The 21,041-nt window shown below is 36.3% G+C and overlaps 4 protein-coding genes across 7 annotated transcripts; 1 reads left to right on the top strand and 3 right to left on the bottom strand.

The window, feature by feature from the left end:
* Nucleotides 1-806: 806 nt before the first annotated feature.
* On the bottom strand, nt 807-2,749 carry LOC140793278 (uncharacterized protein PHLOEM PROTEIN 2-LIKE A4-like). Of its 2 annotated transcripts, XM_073144667.1 has the most exons (5): nt 2,592-2,749; nt 2,223-2,335; nt 1,718-2,092; nt 1,280-1,348; nt 807-1,178 (listed from the first exon to the last, which is right to left on the bottom strand). In XM_073144667.1, exons 1-5 carry the CDS (start codon nt 2,661-2,663, stop codon nt 1,163-1,165), a joined length of 645 nt encoding a protein of 214 aa, XP_073000768.1. In that variant the 5' UTR covers nt 2,664-2,749; the 3' UTR covers nt 807-1,162. The 2 variants fall into 2 exon arrangements, with proteins under 2 accessions (XP_073000768.1, XP_073000769.1); XM_073144668.1 differs by lacking the exon at nt 1,280-1,348 and having other exon boundaries at nt 807-969; nt 1,694-2,092.
* Nucleotides 2,750-6,410: 3,661 nt separating this feature from the next.
* LOC140793706 (uncharacterized protein PHLOEM PROTEIN 2-LIKE A4-like) lies at nt 6,411-7,616 on the bottom strand. Its single transcript, XM_073145359.1, has 3 exons — nt 7,459-7,616; nt 7,090-7,202; nt 6,411-6,959 (listed from the first exon to the last, which is right to left on the bottom strand). Exons 1-3 carry the CDS (start codon nt 7,525-7,527, stop codon nt 6,581-6,583), a joined length of 561 nt encoding a protein of 186 aa, XP_073001460.1. The 5' UTR covers nt 7,528-7,616; the 3' UTR covers nt 6,411-6,580.
* Nucleotides 7,617-9,274: 1,658 nt separating this feature from the next.
* Nucleotides 9,275-13,705, bottom strand: LOC140793997 (peptidyl-prolyl cis-trans isomerase FKBP17-1, chloroplastic). Of its 2 annotated transcripts, XR_012110045.1 has the most exons (5): nt 13,442-13,705; nt 11,077-11,199; nt 10,184-10,300; nt 9,780-10,016; nt 9,275-9,594 (listed from the first exon to the last, which is right to left on the bottom strand). XR_012110045.1 is itself a non-coding variant. In XM_073145804.1 (4 exons), exons 1-4 carry the CDS (start codon nt 13,703-13,705, stop codon nt 9,894-9,896), a joined length of 627 nt encoding a protein of 208 aa, XP_073001905.1. In that variant the 3' UTR covers nt 9,275-9,893. The 2 variants fall into 2 exon arrangements, 1 of the variants encoding a protein (XP_073001905.1); XM_073145804.1 differs by having other exon boundaries at nt 9,275-10,016.
* Nucleotides 13,628-20,620, top strand: LOC140793996 (alkaline ceramidase-like). Of its 2 annotated transcripts, XM_073145802.1 has the most exons (4): nt 13,628-13,765; nt 14,113-14,217; nt 17,178-17,531; nt 19,711-20,620. In XM_073145802.1, exons 3-4 carry the CDS (start codon nt 17,275-17,277, stop codon nt 20,225-20,227), a joined length of 774 nt encoding a protein of 257 aa, XP_073001903.1. In that variant the 5' UTR covers nt 13,628-13,765; nt 14,113-14,217; nt 17,178-17,274; the 3' UTR covers nt 20,228-20,620. The 2 variants fall into 2 exon arrangements, with proteins under 2 accessions (XP_073001903.1, XP_073001904.1); XM_073145803.1 differs by lacking the exon at nt 14,113-14,217 and having other exon boundaries at nt 13,632-13,765.
* Nucleotides 20,621-21,041: the final 421 nt, after the last annotated feature.

The raw sequence follows: 21,041 nt of genomic DNA, 5'->3' as shown, positions 1-21,041 counted from the left end.
GTAGCAAATTCTCACCTTTTGATTAGGAAATCACTATTCAAGCCCTATCGGATGGGACCACTTTGAAACTCCTTTTTTTTCTCCGTTCTTTCCCTCACCAAAAAAGGATTGAACCGGCTGGCTGCCTTTTGTAAAGCGCATACTCTAATTCTCTTCTACGAATCTACAACTCTCTTTACTAAGCGAACCTCTCATTCGAGGATAGATGATTAGTAAGGAGGGAACCCTTCCTAGACGCATTTCACAAATCGAATGAACAAATTCTCACATCACTGTGTGATATGTATATTCATACTAAAACATCAACCCAACATATAATGTATGAATAATATTTTTATCTTCAATTATCTCTATATATATCAAGAGACAAGCATTAAATTATGTTAGTTAGTATGGATCAGACTCTCCCGCATGTCATTAGGCCCATCGATCTAGATCCACACTTTATCATACATTAGGTTCACTCGCTGGCATATGTACTGTCACACCCCCAAAAGAGAGAATAGATCTAATGGTAGTACATTTTTCCCATTACTTGATGAATAATTAATTAATTATTCGTCACCGCAGATTAAAGACCTTAGTCGTAGGCCCTTAGTTTAGGGCAAAAACTAAGCTACTACCGATTTCACTAAAAATAATTCAGGAAAAGGGGGCAAAACTATCTCAGCCGGAATGAGCGCAGGCCAGCCTAGCCACAAGGCTTGGGCTAAGCCACTTTGGATTTTTGTTATTATTTTCTTCTCTCAGTAGGAGGAAATTATCTAATAAGGTGGTCATTGCATATCTATTCTACTCCTCTCCAATAAAACAAGATGGTGATTATTAGTACAACTTTTTATTTCTGGTACATTCCAAAAGGTACATTACTTCTCACACAAATGCAATCATTTTTAAACAAAATGAACATAAGAAGAAGAAGACAACTCCATTAAATAGACCATAAGATAGTATCATAGTACGTGATAAGTGAAAATTGAGGAAGACTCTAACGCTTTCTTTGGCCTCAGTTCAACTTCTCCAAGAATTGGTCTTTTTGGCATAAAAGCAGATACTGCAAACTCGAACAAAGACAGTACTACATCTTATACAACAAGTAAAGAAGCATACACAAGTACACACATACTTTAACACACAAGTCACTCCTAGCCTCAGAAGCACCTCAGCGGCAACAGATTCTGCAGAACAAGAATACTAAGTTAGCACATAATTTTTAATATTCACATTGTTAATTAGCATCAACTTGTAGAATAGAAATTATATATATATATATATACACCTTCCCCAAAAGCCTTTGCTGGCTTTGCCGTCTTGGTCCATCTCAATACCTCTGCTAGTGGTGGATGAACTGCAGATTTCAGCCAAATAATTAGACAACAATGTATGCAAATGTGTGATCAAAATCTTCACTCTCAAAAGCTAAGCTAAATTCTTGTTCCAGATCTTATAATGTCAAAGTAGATTCATTGCATCAAACACCTTGGTTTTTTCTTATCTAAGGTACTCATTACATGTCTATTCTACACTCCCCAATAAAACTAGATAGTGCTCATTAGTTTTACTTTTTTTTTATTTCTGGTTCATCCCAGAGGTACATTACTTCTCATATAAATGCAATCATTTTTCAGATAAAATGAACATTTCAAAAAATATAGACAATTCTATTACATAGACCATGGAATAGTAATAATAGGTGAAAATTGAGGAAGACTCTCACGCTTTCTTTGGCCTCAGTTCAACTTCTCCAAGAATTAGGCCACCCTTCCACCACTGGCTTTCAACTTCATACATGCCAAATCTCACAATTTCCTTGTCATAATGGCCTGGGGGTAAGTAGAAATCCCCAGCATTAATCTCTTGCAATTTTTTGTTCTCTCTGTATGTCTCCAAGACTACACTCTTCCTGTTCTTCTTGCCATCTAGTGTTACCACTTCAAATATGACAGGGGTGTGGTGCCACCCAAATGCATCATCCTTGAATTTGATGTGGAAGATGACGTCATAGGTCGTAGAATGTGATAGCTTCTTTACCTCCACCTTGCCAGTTACTTCAATCCAGGACACCTGAATGAGCTCTGCACCCTCTCCAAATCTAAAAAACAACCGAGAGGAGTAATTAAGAACGAATCTGTTAAGATTAAGGGCGCTTAAGTAGTTGGCGAGTTAATATGGTATCAAAGCTGCTAGGTTCTTATCGAATATTGCATTAGTATTGTTCATACTTCGATTCACTGAGATTGACCCACTTCCAGAACCTGTCACTATTGCCCCATATTATGGTCAAGGCCCTTGGAGATATGTGGATAGTCTCACCATGTTTCTTAATCAAATTTTCCTGTATCATTAAAACAAATAAGTTGCACATTTATCACACCACCAATTAATCAAAATTGCATCTCTAAATATTTTCACACTGTGAGGATCAGAGAACTTCACTAGTTTGCTGGATTTTAAAACTGGCAGAAGCACAGATCAAGAATGTCTTCAGAACATACGTTCTTAACTGAAAATCTATGGAAAGAACATGAAACCACTGACATTGGAAATAGTAAACAGATCTCCAATTCCAAACATCTTTGGTTTCAACTTACGCTATCGATCTTGTCAGAACCGTTCCAGTGCGAGCTGTTGAGTTGCTCATGAGCTGGGACGTGATTGCTCATTTTGCTTTCAGTTGCTTCCTAAATTGGTTGATGAGGTTGTGCTCCTTTCTTCTTCTTTAGCCTTGTTTATATATCAAAGTAAGATGCCTTGGATTGAGGCATTCCCACAAAAATATGCTGTTCGCCTTCTCTTTTTTTCAATAGAATATATGCGTTCAAATCGTTTACCTTATGCGTATACGCGAGTATCGCTTTCTTTTACTAAAGAAGTTTGGTGCCAATATAATATAGGACCACTATGACAAATCTTTCAGAGGTTTGCACAAGGCATTTAGCCTTTTGTGTGGTTCCTCGTATAGTGTACGCATGTCTGACTGTCCGAGCGGATAAGATTATGTCGGTCGTCTCAAGAGTGAAAATACTTAGACACCGATATATATATATATATATATATATATATATATATATATATATATATATCTAAACTCTAGGCAATATTTTTAACTCTTTACATGAATAAATATGTAAAATAGAATTTAACAAGTAAAATAAGATGAACACCAAAATTTTTGACGTAGAATTCAACCAGGGATCAAAACTCAGATTAAACCAATTGCTAATTAACTGCACCAGTTATCAAGACTAACATACAAAACAATTCGTCAATTGACTCAATCCCTACGACTTTGGTTAACTGCTTCCCATGATCGATCTCCAATCTTAATAACTATCAAAATTAATCTTTTGTCTTAGTGACCCTTAAGACTAAATCCTTAATGTGTACAAGATTAGACAGATTGATCGATGAACGAACGTTATTTCTTGAAAACTTCACTTCAAAAGCGATAGCCAACCTGTGTATGGTTAGAGCATCCCAATTCTTATATACCTTATAAATATAATGTCAAATCTAAGTCAGATCAGGTCTTATGTAACTCTAAAATTTGCTAGTTACGTAGGAGCATTCAAACATTGTCCGAGTGCTTTAAAACACGACAACTTATTTTTCTAAGCACGTCCGAACGACAAAATATGCACTTCTATACATGTGGACGTGCTAATAATAGTTATAAAGTGCATTCGAACGACCAGCACATCATCTCTGTATGTGTGAATGCCTACAGGATATATAAGAATGTGCTGTAAATATATTGTGAACGCGGCGACTTTTCTGCTCTAAATCTCCAAAGTTTTCAATTCAAATCATATCAAAACTTACAGAAAACGGTCGTGTGCAAATATAGAAACACTTAGAATATGTTGTACACGTTTACCGACATTAAAAATCTAATAAAGAGTCGTGTGAAAAATATTATGCTTGAGAATAAATTCATAACTAATCGTATCCTCGAAAAATTTATTCACTCAATCTTTAAGATAACATCCCGATACATTGGATTGCAGAAAGGGATGCATGTACGGTAGGCAGTACATGTTGGGCATGGAATAAGCAATATCATCTTTGGAATTATTATTATTATTATCTTTTCCCTTCTTTAATTTTCTCATTAGCCATTAAGGTATAGGAGGACATAAACGACGTAATTTTCATCATCAAGGTTCATTTCTGAATTTGGAATGCTAGATAATTAAGCACAGCAAAGACATACCTTAATCTTAGACTTTACGATATGTCAGACATTAATAAAGTTCTCGATCACTTGGGAAAATTTCTCAACTAAGTAACTAGAGATAGTTGAAAGGATCTGATCTGAACAACTTGACTGAAAGTGATACAAGAATCCGATGCTTTGACGACATCAATACTGTTACTATACCAACCCAGAATTTCTAAAACAACGTGAATGGTTGTTTTATGAGATTCCTATTCTGTGTTTATTATTATATATCGGAAGAGAAAAACTAGTCAAGTTGAGATTGTGCACATCATAGTAGGTATATACTAAGATGAGATAGATATAGAAGGTGACAATAGAGCCCAGCACTAACAAGAATCAATTGCCGACGTAGAAAAGATAATGAAATTCTCTTCTCATTTTTCAAAACTGTCACTTCTCTTCGTTGGCAGGTGGAGAGAGAGCTTTAAAAGTTCATGCATCGCTGTAACAGTAGTGGTATTAATTATCAAAACTGGAACTGATTCATCCCATCTATGAACAGAATAACACTTTCGAGAGTTTTGAGTAGTACTAAATTATCAAAGTCCATAATAAAACTTTCAGAAATAATCGTTGTGGAACCAGAGAAAAGGTCGGCTGTGCCGTTCAAATTGAAATCATCCAACCCTTTCTCCACCGAGTTGGAAAGATAGCTTAGGAGATGACATTTAACCGAACCAAGTAAACAGCACTTCACTTCTAAAAAGTAGAATGAAACTGAACGATAATATATGCAAGACTAGTATTGTTTTAGCTGCAGTCTAGATCTAGATATAGATCTTCGTGATTAATCTTGCAGCAGCTAATCCAATCTAGATATAGATCATCGAAAGCTAATCCAATCTAGTTTTCAGATGAATCGAGTTCTCTGCTGAAGAAACTTAGCCGTCAGGTACGTCGACAAAGTAAAGGAAAGATCGAGTGGACACATGTCGATTGAGATTATAGTCTTTTGACTTTCATTTGAATTAAATGGGTGCCAAAAAGCGAGTCTAATCAAATTTTTTTTTAAAATTTGATACACCAAACTAAATAATAATTTTTGAGTGAGATATTATATTTATAAAAATCTCCAACCAAATAACCATTTAGTCGTCGGGTACGTTCACAAAGTAAAGAAGAGATGGAGCAAACAAGTCTTGATGGAGATTAAAATATATAGCAATCATTTGATATTAGATTGCAGCCATTAATTGTTTAGATACGCATCGCAACCTCAAGAGAGGTTTGGCTGACAATCCAGGAACAGACGCAGAATGCCATGACATCGAAGCCCCCACCAACTTCTGCGTGTGTGGGCTTCTTGCTTTCCACCCTCCTTTGAAGCTATGCATGCATGCATCCATAAATAAACTTGAAGAGATTGAAAGTAGCAAATTCTCACCTTTTGATTAGGAAATCACTATTCAAGCCCTATCGGATGGGACCACTTTGAAACTCCTTTTTTTTCTCCGTTCTTTCCCTCACCAAAAAAGGATTGAACTGGCTGGCTGCCTTTTGTAACGCGCATACTCTAATTCTCTTCTACGAACCTACAACTCTCTTTACTAAGCGAACCTCTCATTCGAGGATAGATGATTAGTAAGGAGGGAACCCTTCCTAGACGCATTTCACAAATCCAATGAACAAATTCTCACATCACTGTGTGATATGTATATTCATACTAAAACATCAACCCAACATATAATGTATGAATAATATTTTTATCTTCAATTATCTCTATATATATCAAGAGACAAGCATTAAATTATGTTAGTTAGTATGGATCAGACTCTCCCGCATGTCATTAGGCCCATCGATCTAGATCCACACTTTATCATACATTAGGTTCACTCGCTGGCATATGTACTGTCACACCCCTAAAAGAGAGAATAGATCTAATGGTAGTACATTTTTCCCATTACTTGATAAATAATTAATTAATTATTCGTCACCGCATATTAAAGACCTTAGTCGTAGGCCCTTAGTTTAGGGCAAAAACTAAGCTACTACCGATTTCACTAAAAATAATTCAGGAAAAGGGGGCAAAACTATCTCAGCCGGAATGAGCGCAGGCCAGCCTAGCCACAAGGCTTGGGCTAAGCCACTTTGGATTTTTGTTATTATTTTCTTCTCTCAGCAGGAGGAAATTATCTAATAAGGTGGTCATTGCATATCTATTCTACTCCTCTCCAATAAAACAAGATGGTGATTATTAGTACAACTTTTTATTTCTGGTACATTCCAAAAGGTACATTACTTCTCACACAAATGCAATCATTTTTAAACAAAATGAACATAAGAAGAAGAAGACAACTCCATTAAATAGACCATAAGATAGTATCATAGTACGTGATAAGTGAAAATTGAGGAAGACTCTCACGCTTTCTTTGGCCTCAGTTCAACTTCTCCAAGAATTAGGCCACCCTTCCACCACTGGCTTTCAACTTCATACATGCCAAATCTCACAATTTCCTTGGCATGATGGCCTGAGGGTAAGTAGAAATCCCCAGCATTAATCTCTTGCAATTTTTTGTTCTCTCTGTATGTCTCCAAGACTACACTCTTCCTGTTCTTCTTGCCATCTGGTGTTACCACTTCAAATATGACAGGGGTGTGGTGCCACCCAAATGCATCATCCTTGAATTTGATGTGGAAGATGACGTCATAGGTCGTAGAATGTGATAGCTTGTTTACCTCCACCTTGCCAGTTACTTCAATCCAGGACACCTGAATGAGCTCTGCACCCTCTCCAAATCTAAAAAACAACCGAGAGGAGTAATTAAGAACGAATCTGTTAAGATTAAGGGCGCTTAAGTAGTTGGCGAGTTAATATGGTATCAAAGCTGCTAGGTTCTTATCGAATATTGCATTAGTATTGTTCATACTTCGATTCACTGAGATTGACCCACTTCCAGAACCTGTCACTATTGCCCCATATTATGGTCAAGGCCCTTGGAGATATGTGGATAGTCTCACCATGTTTCTTAATCAAATTTTCCTGTATCATTAAAACAAATAAGTTGCACATTTATCACACCACCAATTAATCAAAATTGCATCTCTAAATATTTTCACACTGTGAGGATCAGAGAACTTCACTAGTTTGCTGGATTTTAAAACTGGCAGAAGCACAGAACAAGAATGTCTTCAGAACATACGTTCTTAACTGAAAATCTATGGAAAGAACATGAAACCACTGACATTGGAAATAGTAAACAGATCTCCAATTCCAAACATCTTTGGTTTCAACTTACGCTATCGATCTTGTCAGAACCGTTCCAGTGCGAGCTGTTGAGTTGCGCGGCATGGGCGTGATGATTCATTTTTGCCTTCAATTGCTTCTGATGAGGTTGTTCTCCTTTGCTCTTCTTTACCCTTATTTATATACCAAAGTAAGATGCCTCAGATTCACTTTCTGAGTCAGTTCCACGTAATTATTCGTTCACGTTTCTTCTTTCCTTCTACTCCAAGGACACAGTTAGTTGTTTCACCTCATGGTTTGTACGTCAGAATATTTGCTTTAGTAATTTTTGTTTTCTGTCAATCAGATATTGGACCGCTGGTGATAAATCTTTTGAGAGGTACACAGAAGGCGGTAGTAGCTTTCGCTTTCGGTTCTTTAATTAGTGTAGGCGTGTGGAAGGAGGATAAGATGATCACGTTGGCCATATGAAGGAGTGTAACTTGCATCGTCTAAATATTCCTCTACTTGGATGATATTTCCTCTCTTCTTGATGCTTGAGATAACTAGGAACACAAGTTCAAAGCGAATTGTATTGCTGACAAATTTATCTATTCACTCGGTCACGTAGAATAGTTTTGTCGTAATCTATCTCCTTCTCCAGTTGTCTTTAAAGTTTTGTGTACAGCACTACAACGCTTTATTGAATTATATAGAGCTGGAATCATTCTTGGTCCAAATACGCCAGACAAAAATCTATATATATGTTGATAGTAACATACATTACCTACTAATAAATCATCTGCAACCATGAACTAGCTTGTCATTTGCTCATTTCAAAAGCATAGGCTACATACCATGTTATTTTGATCATCATCAAGGTTAATGATTTCTGAACTTGGAATGCTAGATAGGTACAGGAAATTTAAAAAGAAAAAAGAGTATCAAATATACCTTAATCGTAGAATATACACGATGTTAAACATTAATAAAGTTGTCCCATAGAAATTTCTCAACTAATAAAGCCAATGATGGTTCAAAGAAGATGAGAGCAACTTTATGGAAAGTGATAAAAACATTGGACCAGCATGCAGGGAATCCGATGCTTCCACGACATCAATACTAGGAGGAAACGATGAATTTAACGGTTGTTTCCTTCTCATCAGATTCCTAACATTATTAAAAATAAAATAAAAAGTAGTCGTAGATTAAGATTTTTTGACATCTTGCACGAGAACAGCTGCAAATCCGAGTCATCAAATAGCGACCGTTGTTGCATTGTCACACTGCGAATGCTATGTTTATAATGTAATTATAGTTTACATCCTATATTTTCATAATTTACAAATCGAACACTATGATTTAACTAATATATGCAAAAAATACTCTGTGATAGATTTGAACTAACACTGTGAGAAGTATAGATATTTTATTTCTAAAATAACTAAAATGCCCTTGGAATAACTCGGTTGAGGATTTTTCATAATTTTTTAGTATAGTTAACTGAATTACAAGATTTTATTAAATTTAACTAACTAATCTAACGGCAAAGTATTTTTTGCACATATTCATTAAATCATAGGGTTTAATTTGTAAATAATAAACTATAATTTATTAAAAGACAGGGTGTTATATGCAAATTTCTCTTAAAACTAAGGTATACAATAACATGCATGACAAATTCCTGCATTTTTTTCCAGCATAATAAATATAATAATAATAATATTATTATTATTATTATTTTCTAGCAACGTCTCCTGAAATTACACAGTATGTAGCGGTATAACTATTACAGAAGCAAAAGCAGTATCATTTGCACAAGCTTTCCACATACATAACTTCTTATATTGATACGTTCTCACAAGACCTAATGAACTTCCATAGAAAAATATACAAGAATCCTAATTATTGATTCATTCGACTGAAACGATGTTACAGATATTGTATCCACTACAAACAGGGGAGAGAAATAGTGGTCAAGTGACTCAGAACTTTATAATAATGTGAAATAAGGATCACCTATCTGCCCTCTGAGCTTTAGTAATTCTTTGTATGGCTAATATAGAAACTATAGTAAATAACATTTGATCAAGCTCAACCCCAAGATTAACACGACAATGCTAAGACCTCTTCCTTCATATGATTCTCGACCACAAGCTCATTGACGACGAGGTGGATGTGGGAGCCTTCAAGGATGCCAAATTGCTCACTGTAATAATATCTGACAGTTGAAATCTTCTCTATGATCTCATGGACTGTGTCAAAGAAGCCAATCTCTATGGCAAATTTTCACTCTCAAATATTTGGAATTCGTAACGGACTTTGTTCTAATCCTATAGGATCCACCACAAATCTTGTTATAAATAGTAAAATAAAAAAATATATTATACTCACATTCACTTATGTATCATGGTATGGATTTGGTGTTCATAATTGAAGGTGCTTCTTTTAAAATGCTCCGTGCATCTTCTCTTCGGCAATGTGGACAGAAGCAAGAAATAGAGGCCCTTATGGCTGCCTTACTCTGACAAGTTCGATGTCGAAGACGAGCGTGCCAAGAGTAGAACCTTCTCCATTAGCAAGGCGAGTTGGATTGAAAATGGTGGTGAATAACCTCTGCCGGTCAAAGAACTGCATATTAGAGCAAGACATTAGGAAACTCTGCATAGCTAACTCACATATATATATATATATATATATATATATATATATATATATATATATGACAATAAGAATCCCTTTTGTTCTAACTCAGAATGAGTCATAAATATAATCTCTCAGAGAACCAGGACAAGTACATTAGGTGGTATAGGTTCCTGCGATGTGCTCTGATATCCTTGTGATGGTGGAATTATCACACGGCGGATACCCCCCACACTCATGGACTTGACCGCTGCTTCAATTCCTGATATAACCTACAAATCAATTCAATTGATGTGTAGTGTCCATAAAGTTTTAAGAAATAATAGAGGATATAAAAGAACCAGAATAAAGAATCATTGCTTTCCGTGCACAGCATAAATGAGAAAAATACTCTCTACAACCCTATATGAAGATGGTGCTTAATCTGAACTTGAAACTCCCACAAATTTATTCTGTGCAGAGAACACAGCATCTCAAAAATAAATGATTTTAACAATAAGAAGGTGATAAGTCCACAGCCGTGATCACTGGAAATAAAAGCAGTGTTCACATAGAAGACTTATTTGCATATGATTAGCCATGTCCAGCGAAAGTATTGTCCATCATATCTCACTAATCTCATTTAAGTTGTTAATCTTCGATAATACTTAATTTCTTCCACTGTGCATCTAGTAATCAGAAACACTAATTGCTCATGAATTAGTTGGAATACATTAAATGTCTTATCTCTCAAGTAAACTTTAAATCCCTCTCATTTCTTACTTCTATCCACCTGACAATATGAGATATACGATCCACCATTGGGAACCTCTAAAGACCTATATTACATGCATTATCAAAATACCTATTATGTGACCACAAAAAGTTTAATTCAGAAAGGAAAAGGATTCCACTCCAAAAATTAATAAAAAACAATTAATATATAGAAAGAGAACGGCGAGCATATCCGCCATCTACTAAACGAATCATACGTAGCTTAAGAGACACTTAAACTGATTACTCCAAGAAGAACTTTACTAATTAAACAGTACAGGGCTTCTTTCCTTACTTTTCCTGATCCCACAAAAAAGACAAATGGCACAGCTTCACCCATCTCATCCTTGTGATCATAGGTGGAATCAAAGCGCCATCCCTGTTTTGCTGCCAATCTTCCATAATAATGAATTGCAACCTTTAGTACAAAGAAAAGAGAAATAAAGGTTAAAATGCCTTACTCCAACATGAAGAAAGAATATTTAAAGAAGATGGTAGAGTACAGTAAAATTTACACAACTCATTGTCTAAATGGGAAAGAAGTCGCAACAGATCTATTGCAAAACTCAAGGTTGTTTTACAAAAGAGTTTGAGAATGAAAGCTTTCCTCCTGTCTAGCATCTACTTACAAAACCAAAATTCCTCCTAACTTAGGAGGATAACAAGAGAATTAATCTGGAATTCCGCAAAGAAAGTTAGAAAACTTGCATGGTTTCAGTAGATTTGGGTATTGAGTTCTGTATCTTGACACAATGATATGACCATAATTATTTCAAATGCTTGCTTCAGAAACCAGGTATATATCCGAGAGGATCCAACTCTTCTAAACCCAAGTAGATCTAAGAATACTTCCGGTGCACTTAAACATTTACTTTCCATATAAATCCTGAAACCTTCATCTTAGTGTCAACTTGCTGATATTTTCACCAATTTTAGCCTCAGCAAGTTGTCATATTTCAGAACAACACATTAATCTTCCTCATTTCTTTTAGTTACTCATTCAACTTAAAGTACACAACCTACTCTGAACATTGACCTAACAAATCTAGATATTAACCTATTTTAGCTCTTACATAACATGAAACTAAGCTGATACGATTCGGACTTCACCGACGTCGTCTCGAGCATGGATTCACTTTAGGAGTATTTTTATTTCATGTTTTAGTGTTTAATTTCTATTAAAATAAGTTTTCTATAAGTCGCGTTCGAACGCGGGTGGAGTGAATTCGAACGCGGTTGTGAACGTGGTGAAGAGAATGTACTGTGCGTTCGAACGCACTGTGAACGCCTGCATCGCGTTCGCAAATACCGACAGGCGCGTTCGATCGCGCGTTCGAACGCTTGCATCGCGTTCGCAAATCCAGAAGAGCGAACTCGGTGTGTTCGAACGCGGTCCGGCGAGTTCGGACGCGGTCGGCGAAAATTGTGTTTTAGGGTTAATGTGAGTTGTTGGTTAGCCTATAAAAGGATGTGTAGGACAACCAAAATTATTATTGATTATTGAGATTGAGTTTTGCCTTGCCTCCTTCGTCTTCTTCGCTCCCGTTCTCTCAATCCCCGGCGACGCCGCTTCTAACCTCCCTCGTCCGACTAATCACCCTAGTCCCTTAGGGGTGGCCCTCTTCTCCCCATTCGTCCAATCTATCCAACACTTGCCCTAATCCTTCCATCAACCACAACCGTTCCACCATCACTTTTCACCGGTGCCACCACATTAACGCCGGTCCACCACCATCCACCATTACCTAGGATCTCGTGCCTCCATCCAGGGATCCAAAATAGAGCATCCTGACGTTTGTCCACTAAACGAACGATATCTCGAGATCCCCAACTCCGATTCGCCTGAAACTTGATTTGTTGGAAAGCTCTTTTTCGGGCCTAAAACATATCAAAATTTCACGTCGATCCGACGGCGGAATATTTCGGGATCTTATTTTAAAGTTCCATGCAAGATCTAGTCCAGATCTGAGAATTAGAAAAGATCGATCTTTAGCCCTAAAGGAGAGATCGTATCAATCTGGTATCAGAGCCTTAGCCCCAAAGAGAAGATCATATCAAGCTGGTATCAGAGCTCCATAGCCAAAGGTGTGATCGTATCAAGCTGGTTGAGCTCCATAGCCAGAGGCGTGATCGTATCATAAGCTAATACAACAGAAAGAAAAGAAAAGAAAAGAAAAGAAAAATTCACATATACTTTTGAACAACTACAATAGAGAATGAAGGACCTCAATTGTTGCAATTCAGACAATATCAGATTAAGCAGAAAATATTGCACCTTTCCAAATAACAGCTTCTCCCATCTAAAATCTCTAATTTGCGTGTATACCCTCCTAAAGTTGCTATTTTGCTTGAAAGTCAAAGCACCTACTGTTAATGTTACGATTTCGTCAACTTTACTATAAAAAGGCATTAATACCCTGATTCTTATTCACGTACATTCCTTACAGTTAAAGGCTATTTATGTCTTTTAGTCTGTTAAATTACTAAGATCGAAAAGTAAATCCACCCAAATTCTATTATTATAGGGTCTGAATGATACACATGCAAATATGAAATATACAAGGGTTTACACGCAAAAGACCTTCATCTTTAATCGAATGAATAATGGAACGAAGGAGAAGCGAAACTGATCGATGGAGTAGTTCTATTAGTTTGCATACTTGATCGCCGTCGATTGGGGTTGGTCCAGACCCAGCGCGGAGATCCAAGGCTTTGACTCCACCGGAACCAGGGATCTCGAAGAAGCCCGCAAGAGGAGGAGGAGGTGCGGCGGCGGCGAGAGAGAGGCGGCCGGAGGAGAGGAGGATTGCGGCGGAGGAGGTAGAGAGGAGGAGTCTCCTCGTGGTACCAATTAGTGTTAGGGTTTTGGGATGGGGAGCGGTGGGCGTAAGAGAGGGAAGAGCCATGGAGAAGACGAGAGCCATCGATTTTTTTCTCTAAAATGACCCCCAACGGTTTGGCGCGGATTCTCACGAACCACGAAGGTCTAATCTGCAAATATATTTCTTTTGGAAAATAGTTTTTTTTCCCTAAATTAGTTCTCAAAATAGTCTCTGATTAATTACGCTTACAGCCTTTAAAAAAAAATTTATAGCTTCTTTTGCTTTAGATTCGTGAAAGACATCGAAGCCACGTTTGATTATATGACCTCTTTAAGTCTTATATATATTATTAAACTCAATATTTTACACTGCAAAGTATTCTTCGAAATAGGTGTCTCCTCTTTTTATCGGTAGAAGGGCATTATGGTCAGACAATATTATTCGGTCCGAGAACGTAAAGGAAGGGGAAAACTCTCAAATCGAAAACCTTTTTTTTTTTTTGTTTGCAGATCGCTGTTTCACTCTTCAACCTTTAAAGTTCAAACCCTAACGAGTCACTAATAAGCTCTTCTTTCTCCATCCCCGATCCAATCGCGGCAATCATAGGGCCGAAGGTGCGATCTTACTCTTTCCCTGTTTTCCGAAACCCTAAATGTATGATCCCTTTGTGATCAGTATATGATGTTTAGATGAATAAATTTAGATTGTTACCGCCTTTCTGTGTGGATTCTCGCTCTCGTGGTGATCCCTTTGGAAGATTCTAGCTTTTTAGGCGTTCTTGGTTGTTTCTGTTGAGATTCTTCCGAGATCTTTGGTGAATTCAGTATATTGGATTCTTTGTTGAACGGGAGAAATTTATCCTTTTCGCTTTCAGTTTTTAAATGGTTGGGAGATGGATTCTTGATAGCTTTCGTTGCCTTCTTCTTGGTCTGTTTTTCTTATAGTATACAGCAAACCATGATCATATTGTCAGCATGGTTTGTTCTAGGGTTTTAATTGTTCTGGAAACTTGAAGCTGGTAATGCCATATGGCATTGTTTTGTGGGTTTAACTACCCATGGATTGCCATGCCCATTGGCATTGTCAACATGGGCAGATACATATCATGCCACTGAACTATGGGCACTGATACGGGGAGTACAACCCCATAGCCACCTATACCAACCGTGCCACTAGGAAAGTATATTTTTAAAAAAAATTTAAACAAATCTAGTTTGGGGTCATTTTATCCCTTTTGATATCTCTTTGCATTGTGGTGCTTGATCTATATAGATTATACTTTAAATTTATAAGTTAAAGGAAAATTTTAACTTTCTCGGAGCTATTTGCCCCAAATTAGAACATCCGAAGAAAAATTAGGAGATTAGAATCTAATCACGTGTGTTATACTGATGTCTAGTGATGAAGATTTGAGTCCTTAAAACTTATTTTAAGGCCCTAGAAAGGCTTAAAAACTGTTTTATTAATATGTCAAGACTATTCAGTGTACCAACGATACACCAATTTGGCATGTCACGTGTTAGTAATATGTACCATGCCGAGCCAAGGTTGACATGCCCTATGCATTTGGCATGGCAATTCTTGTTCATGTATTTTTTTATGTCAATTTTTTAGTAAGTTTGAACTTCGAAGTGTCCAAGACCTACTTTATGCATAGTGGGTCCTCTCTTATTAATATTGAATCCAAGAATAGAAGTGATTTATCTTTCAACTACCTCGTTCTCTGCTTCTATAATATCTTTCTCCATCTTAAGGTTTGGAACTAAATAAAAGCGGATATATCTTTCTAACCACTTGTTTTTTCCCTTTATTTTACCCTCTTTCTAATTTCAATATTTTTTTTGTTTCTCTTCTTCCTTTTTTTGTAACTAGACTTTTTTCTCTCATATTTGGAGAGTTTTGAATTGACAAATTCTTTCTTTTGTTCCTTTGTTTTTCTTTGAGCTGCCCCACCAAGAGATGCATTAGTTCCATTGCGTATATTTGCTTTTGTGATCCTTTGGTATCTTAGAAGTCTACATTCTGTATATAACATGTATTGGGAGAATATTTATAACATATTTGTAGAGTTTTGGAGTTTGCATAAATAAAATAAAGAATTATTCTGAAGATACTAATTCAACTTGAAGTTGCTGCTGACACTTTAACTGGCATTTTAGTTTAGGATAGATTAGGTGCATCATCTCTTATGTTGTTTCTGTGGTGTTATGATTCACCTCTGCATTTTTCTAGTCTTAAGTACTTAATGTACTGATTGTATACTTGTCGTACTGTCAATAGAGTCGTTAGTAGTTTGACCCTTAAGTTAAGCAGGCCAGAGATTGGGATTCTTTGTATTCTTGTATTTTCCTTGCAAATAGGCATTTTGTTGATGTAAAGATAAATTCCTAATAAATAAAGTTAACAGAGGAAAGATTTGGCAAAATATAATGGCTCATTAATTATAGCTTGTAGACCTCTGTTTTCAAAAAATAAAAAAGGGCTGCCTGATGCCTAGGCACCTGCCTTAGATGGAAGAATCTTGGATTCTCAGGTGTCTTTTAAGACAGTCTAGGTGTTGCCTGCCTTAGAATTTTGCACAATATATTGGTATATGGGGACCCTGAATTTAGAATTTATTGGAGATGCTGAATTTTAGTGCAGTCCAATAGCTTGCTATTTTCCGAGTACAGTATTCATTTTTTTATTAGATTTTGTGGACTACATGCATTAATTGGACTTTTATGAATTTCTTTTTTTTTCTGTAAATTTCTTGTTTCTTAAGTTTTGAGGCATGTTCATTTCTGGAGTAAGTTTTAGCATGTCAACCTCTCTCTCTCTCTCATGAGCCTTTTCTCCTCCATTTCCCCTTTTCCCACATATCTTTGGATTTTGGATAAAAGTATGTAGTTCCTGAGATGTTATCTTGTTACATTTGTATGTTAGTTCAAAACATTCTTAAAGGGGATTTTATGGCAGATGACTTGCTCTAGCAGCTTTTTAGGAGACTATTTATCTTACATCAAACTAGATGGCCACATTAGTTTGTGGATTATCCTTGTGTATTTATATTGTGCATTCAACACATGTAACATATGTGCAAGCCAGTACAGAATCAGACAAATCATGGAACTTACTGTGTCTTTGTGTGTCTGAGATTATTTATTTATTTATTGGGACTACACTCCTTAGGGCTAGGTTCTTGTTGTCTTATTATTATTGCCCACTAAGGAAAGAACTGTATTAGAATGAATGAGTCTGATTTGTTGTTAATCACCATTTTTCCCTTGTGGATTTAACTAAGGGTCCTTTAATGCATGTTGATGCCTAAACATTTAAGGATAATTCTGCCTCTTTGTCCATAAACATATGAGTTTTCCTTAACAAGGTGATCAGTAATTGCAAATTCCAGTAAGGGGGATGTAGGTGAGAATGAAACACAAATATTTGTTTGTCTTGGAGTGTTATGTAAGTTTGTCTTATGAATTAGTAATTATTATGTTTATGTTATTAGTTTTGGTCTGTAGATTTCACTATCTCTTGCAAGCTTATCTAGATGACTTCTTGAATCATGGTTGCTATTATATGTTTGCAGGTTCTTTTTTTTGTAGTTCTATGATTTAGCACCAGATTTTTGATGTGAGGTCGGTTCCTTATGTAATCTCAAATTCAGAATTTTCTAAATCCCAAGAATGGCTGATTCAGTTGTAGCAAGCTTTTGGGGCCCTGTTACATCCACAACTGAGTTGTGTGAGGAGAACTATACCCATTCCTCATACATTGCAGAATTCTACAATACCATATCAAATGTTCCTTGCATTATATTGGCTCTCATTGGTCTTATAAATGCTCTGCGGCAAAGGTTTGAGAAGCGATTTAGCGTTCTACATATATCCAATATGATACTTGCAACTGGGAGCGTGATATTCCATGCCACATTACAACACGTGTAAGTTCATTTTTGTAGTAAATGATCCTGGCTTTGTCTTTTGTTCATTATGTACTATGCGTTAAGGACAAGCTATGTAGTTTAATGGAAAAAATGAGATACTTTCCAATATACTAGTTATAAATTCTTCATGCATCCAACATGAAAATGTTTTCTTTCCCTCCATGATGTACTATACTAGAACAACTTTTTATTTGTTTACATGAAATAGGATAGAAGATAGGGATTGTTGTATACAAGTTTCTTTTTCCTTTTTTTTTTAAATTATTAACTTATGTGGACACCACATCTGCATTCTTAGTCTATCCTAGATATTGAAATTGCAAGTTAGATTTGAGGTGCTTGGGATAAAGAACAGATCTCCTAAAGCTGCTAAGCTGATTTTGGTGGTTTTTCTTTTCTTTCTTTGAGAATTCTTTTAGTTTATCAGTAAGTTTCCCAATTTGCTTTACCATATCTCACTGCTTTATGGTCCCAGATGATGTGTGTTCTTAATACGCAATATCTTGAGGAGTTGAATGCAGCAATAGTTAGTTGACTATCGACAAGTTTAGGGCTGATGAAACATGTGACATAAAGGAGACAACAACAAAGTAGGAACCCTATGTCCAATTATTTTTGGTTATACAATGAGTTGTTGAAAGTATTACCTTTATTGCGAACGCTGAGTTCATCATGAACCTTTTCTTTCTGCATGGTTAACCCTATGCTATGAATATGATTAATTTGTATGTTTTGGCATAATTTTAGTTGAAATCCTCTTTCTCTTTCGGCCACAGCACTTAATCAACTCCAAAGTTACATCTTTTTATAAGTTTGGGTGATATTGTAAAACAAAATTATTGTGATAATATATTCATCAGATTCTTTCATATATGTCAGTATTATTAGTAAAGTTCTACTTTACTGTTGTTTTAAACAAAAGCAATGATGCATGGAAACTGATGTTTCCGACTAAAAAGAATGTTAATGATGAGGATCTTTCGTTCCATAGCAACACCTCTCTTGCTTCAAAACTTTCTCTGGTTTGAAGAAACCATACACAACTACAAGTGTGGAGAAGAGGATGGAGATAATCATAATAAATTTGCATGGGGAGATATTTCTTGATATAGGGTTGACATGCTTGCTACAGGACCAATGAGCTTCAATGCTCTCTATATGAAGGAATATCACACATTTCCCCTTTTGTTTTTAGTGTGTTATTTGTTATCAGTAAGGTTCATGCAAACTGGTAATTTCTTGTATTAAATTATGATTGACTTTATTGTTCTCAAACTTGCGCTCCTCTGGAACCTTTTGGATTGATTTAGGCCATTTTAGTTTCTAGTATGGTTCTTGTTTACACATATCTGTGCTTGTTGTGTTTTGTCCTTTAGTGTAATTTGTGTTGCAAGAAGAGGTGGTGCTACTGGCTTGTATCAGGAGAAGAGGGGTGATGGGAGTGGGGAGAAGATGAGAGCTCGGTGGGAGAAGAGGGCAAAGCCATCTTCTTGGCTTGTGATGGAAATGACAGGAGTATTAACTAAAGTCTTGTCATGGGCAAAATGGTAAATTCAATTTTCTGATAACCTCATTCCAACCGGGTGCTCTAAACAAGGTTAGCTTTCAAATTAGGTTGACTTAACCATGCTTTTGAGAAACTGGATGTGCAGTTACAAAACCATAGTAGTGGATATCATACTTGGTTTAAGGAATTCCGTAGTTTCATTCCTAGCAGAGCTAAAAATATATAATCTGAGTTTCTGGTGGTGTAGTCTAGCTGAATGGGATGAATAATAGGAGGTATTACTGCAGTTGGCATTGTTTTTTGTTCTGGCTTTCTTGTAGTGTATCAGGGATTTGTATGCTTTCATCCAAGACAAAGTTGATCATAATGATAATTTTTGAAAAGTCATCATTCTATAGAGCACATATTATATGTTTTGCAGTAGTGGCAACTAGCTCTCTTCGGTTCCATTCTTTTCCTAATCTGTCTCTTCTTCTCAAATATTGATAATCTTTCAAATTTGTCCTTCATTGTTATTCTATCTAGCTTGGTGATGATTTTATTCAACATAATCTGTATCTTTTACTCTGCATGTTTGGTGCTTAATCATTTTGATGATGAACTTGCTTACCTCTGATATGGACTTCCTATTCATCATACTTACCTGATGACCATTTAAATAACTTTCAGTCTACAGCAGAGTGATGAAACACCAATGGTATGGGAAATGCTGTTATACCTATATGTTCTTTACTCACCAGACTGGCATTATAGGAGTACCATGCCTACTTTCCTTTTCCTATATGGTGCTATATTTGCTGTTGTCCATTCACTGGTGCGTTTTGGAATAGGATTCAGGGTCCATTACGTTGGTCTCTGCCTTCTCTGTATTCCTCGGATGTACAAATATTATATACAGACTAAGGATGTCTCTGCTAAGCGGCTGGCAAAGCTCTTTGTGGCAACAATAAGCCTGGGGACTCTCTGTTGGTTATTCGACCGCGTCTTCTGTAAGAAACTCTCCCACTGGTATATTAACCCACAGGGTCATGCATGGTGGCATGTTCTAATGGGATTCAACTCATACTTTGCAAACACGTTTTTAATGTTTTGCCGAGCTCAGCAACTGGGGTGGGAGCCTCGGATTGTCCACTTTTTCGGATTCTTCCCTTATGTGAAGGTTCAGAAACCCAAAAAGCAGGAGTGAGGAGAAAAATGCATGTGATTCAATGTTTTGATGATGGTTTCTATGTTCAGTCTGGAGTCTAATGTTTATTTCCGCATGCCTGCTAGTGGTGGTGACATTTTGTATATTGAAGTCAGGTGGTACAGACTATTAATGTTTTGACTGCTATCACAAGGTCTCAAGTAGCACAAACGGGGCACCTTTGCTGTGTATCATACTTGTTCTCCAACCTGTGAAGATGGGTTGGAGTATTTGTTTTTGTATTTTTTTGCACAATAGTCTTTTTTTTTTTTTCATGTAGCTGTAGAATAGAGTTTGAATTTTTTTTTTGTTCTTTTTTGTTTTAGTTCTCAAAATCTGATGAAGCAAAATTTTCAAGTATTACTGGTATGAATTATATTATTTCTCAAGAAATCTTTTACCAGATGAATCAATGCCTGCAGTTGTTGTTTTGGCAACCATTTCTTCTCATCTTCTAATTCTTTTTTTAGATGAATTCTTATATTCTAACTTAAAATGGGTACTTTTGTCGGTCAAGGATAGGTAAACTTTTTTTATTAAACAAAATTAAGTAAGATTAGCTTCCCTAACAGTGGCAAAAATTGCCATAGAAATATGAACTTCTTCTTCTGTGCTATTAATAGTAATAACTGTTGTTTGGGTATCATCATCAACCTGTGCTCCAAGTTTCTCGGCAGAACTTGCATTCAGAGAAGACGTAATACATGACATCGAAAAGGAAACATCTCCGATTAATTTGCAATCCAGGAAGTGCTTTTTGACCCCCTAAACGAAGGGTTCCCCTTTTTGTATTGATTAGGCACATTTGCAGTTA

This window comes from Typha latifolia, chromosome 8 (assembly GCF_019914945.1).
Source record: "Typha latifolia isolate L0001 chromosome 8, TyphaL0001v2, whole genome shotgun sequence".
In the NCBI taxonomy this organism is placed as follows: Eukaryota; Viridiplantae; Streptophyta; class Magnoliopsida; order Poales; family Typhaceae; genus Typha; species Typha latifolia.
The sequence above is the reverse complement of the archived record's forward strand: the minus strand, read 5'-3'. Positions and strand labels throughout refer to the sequence as shown.

Coding starts and splice junctions, on each gene's coding strand:
- LOC140793997 (XM_073145804.1), bottom strand. CDS start 13,705: ATGGCTCTCGTCTTCTCCATGGCTCTTCCCTCTCTTACGCCCACCGCT. Junction 10,301..11,076: donor TTTTTGTGGGATCAGGAAAA/GTAAGGAAAGAA, acceptor ATTGATTTGTAG/GTTATATCAGGAATTGAAGC. Junction 10,017..10,183: donor AGGAACCTATACCACCTAAT/GTACTTGTCCTG, acceptor TCTAATATGCAG/TTCTTTGACCGGCAGAGGTT.
- LOC140793706 (XM_073145359.1), bottom strand. CDS start 7,527: ATGAATCATCACGCCCATGCCGCGCAACTCAACAGCTCGCACTGGAAC. Junction 7,203..7,458: donor GTTCTGACAAGATCGATAGC/GTAAGTTGAAAC, acceptor TTAATGATACAG/GAAAATTTGATTAAGAAACA. Junction 6,960..7,089: donor GTCAATCTCAGTGAATCGAA/GTATGAACAATA, acceptor GTTGTTTTTTAG/ATTTGGAGAGGGTGCAGAGC.
- LOC140793996 (XM_073145802.1), top strand. CDS start 17,275: ATGGCTGATTCAGTTGTAGCAAGCTTTTGGGGCCCTGTTACATCCACA. Junction 17,532..19,710: donor CATGCCACATTACAACACGT/GTAAGTTCATTT, acceptor AATAACTTTCAG/TCTACAGCAGAGTGATGAAA.
- LOC140793278 (XM_073144667.1), bottom strand. CDS start 2,663: ATGAGCAATCACGTCCCAGCTCATGAGCAACTCAACAGCTCGCACTGG. Junction 2,093..2,222: donor GTCAATCTCAGTGAATCGAA/GTATGAACAATA, acceptor GTTGTTTTTTAG/ATTTGGAGAGGGTGCAGAGC. Junction 1,349..1,717: donor GAACTGAGGCCAAAGAAAGC/GTGAGAGTCTTC, acceptor TGAAATCTGCAG/TTCATCCACCACTAGCAGAG.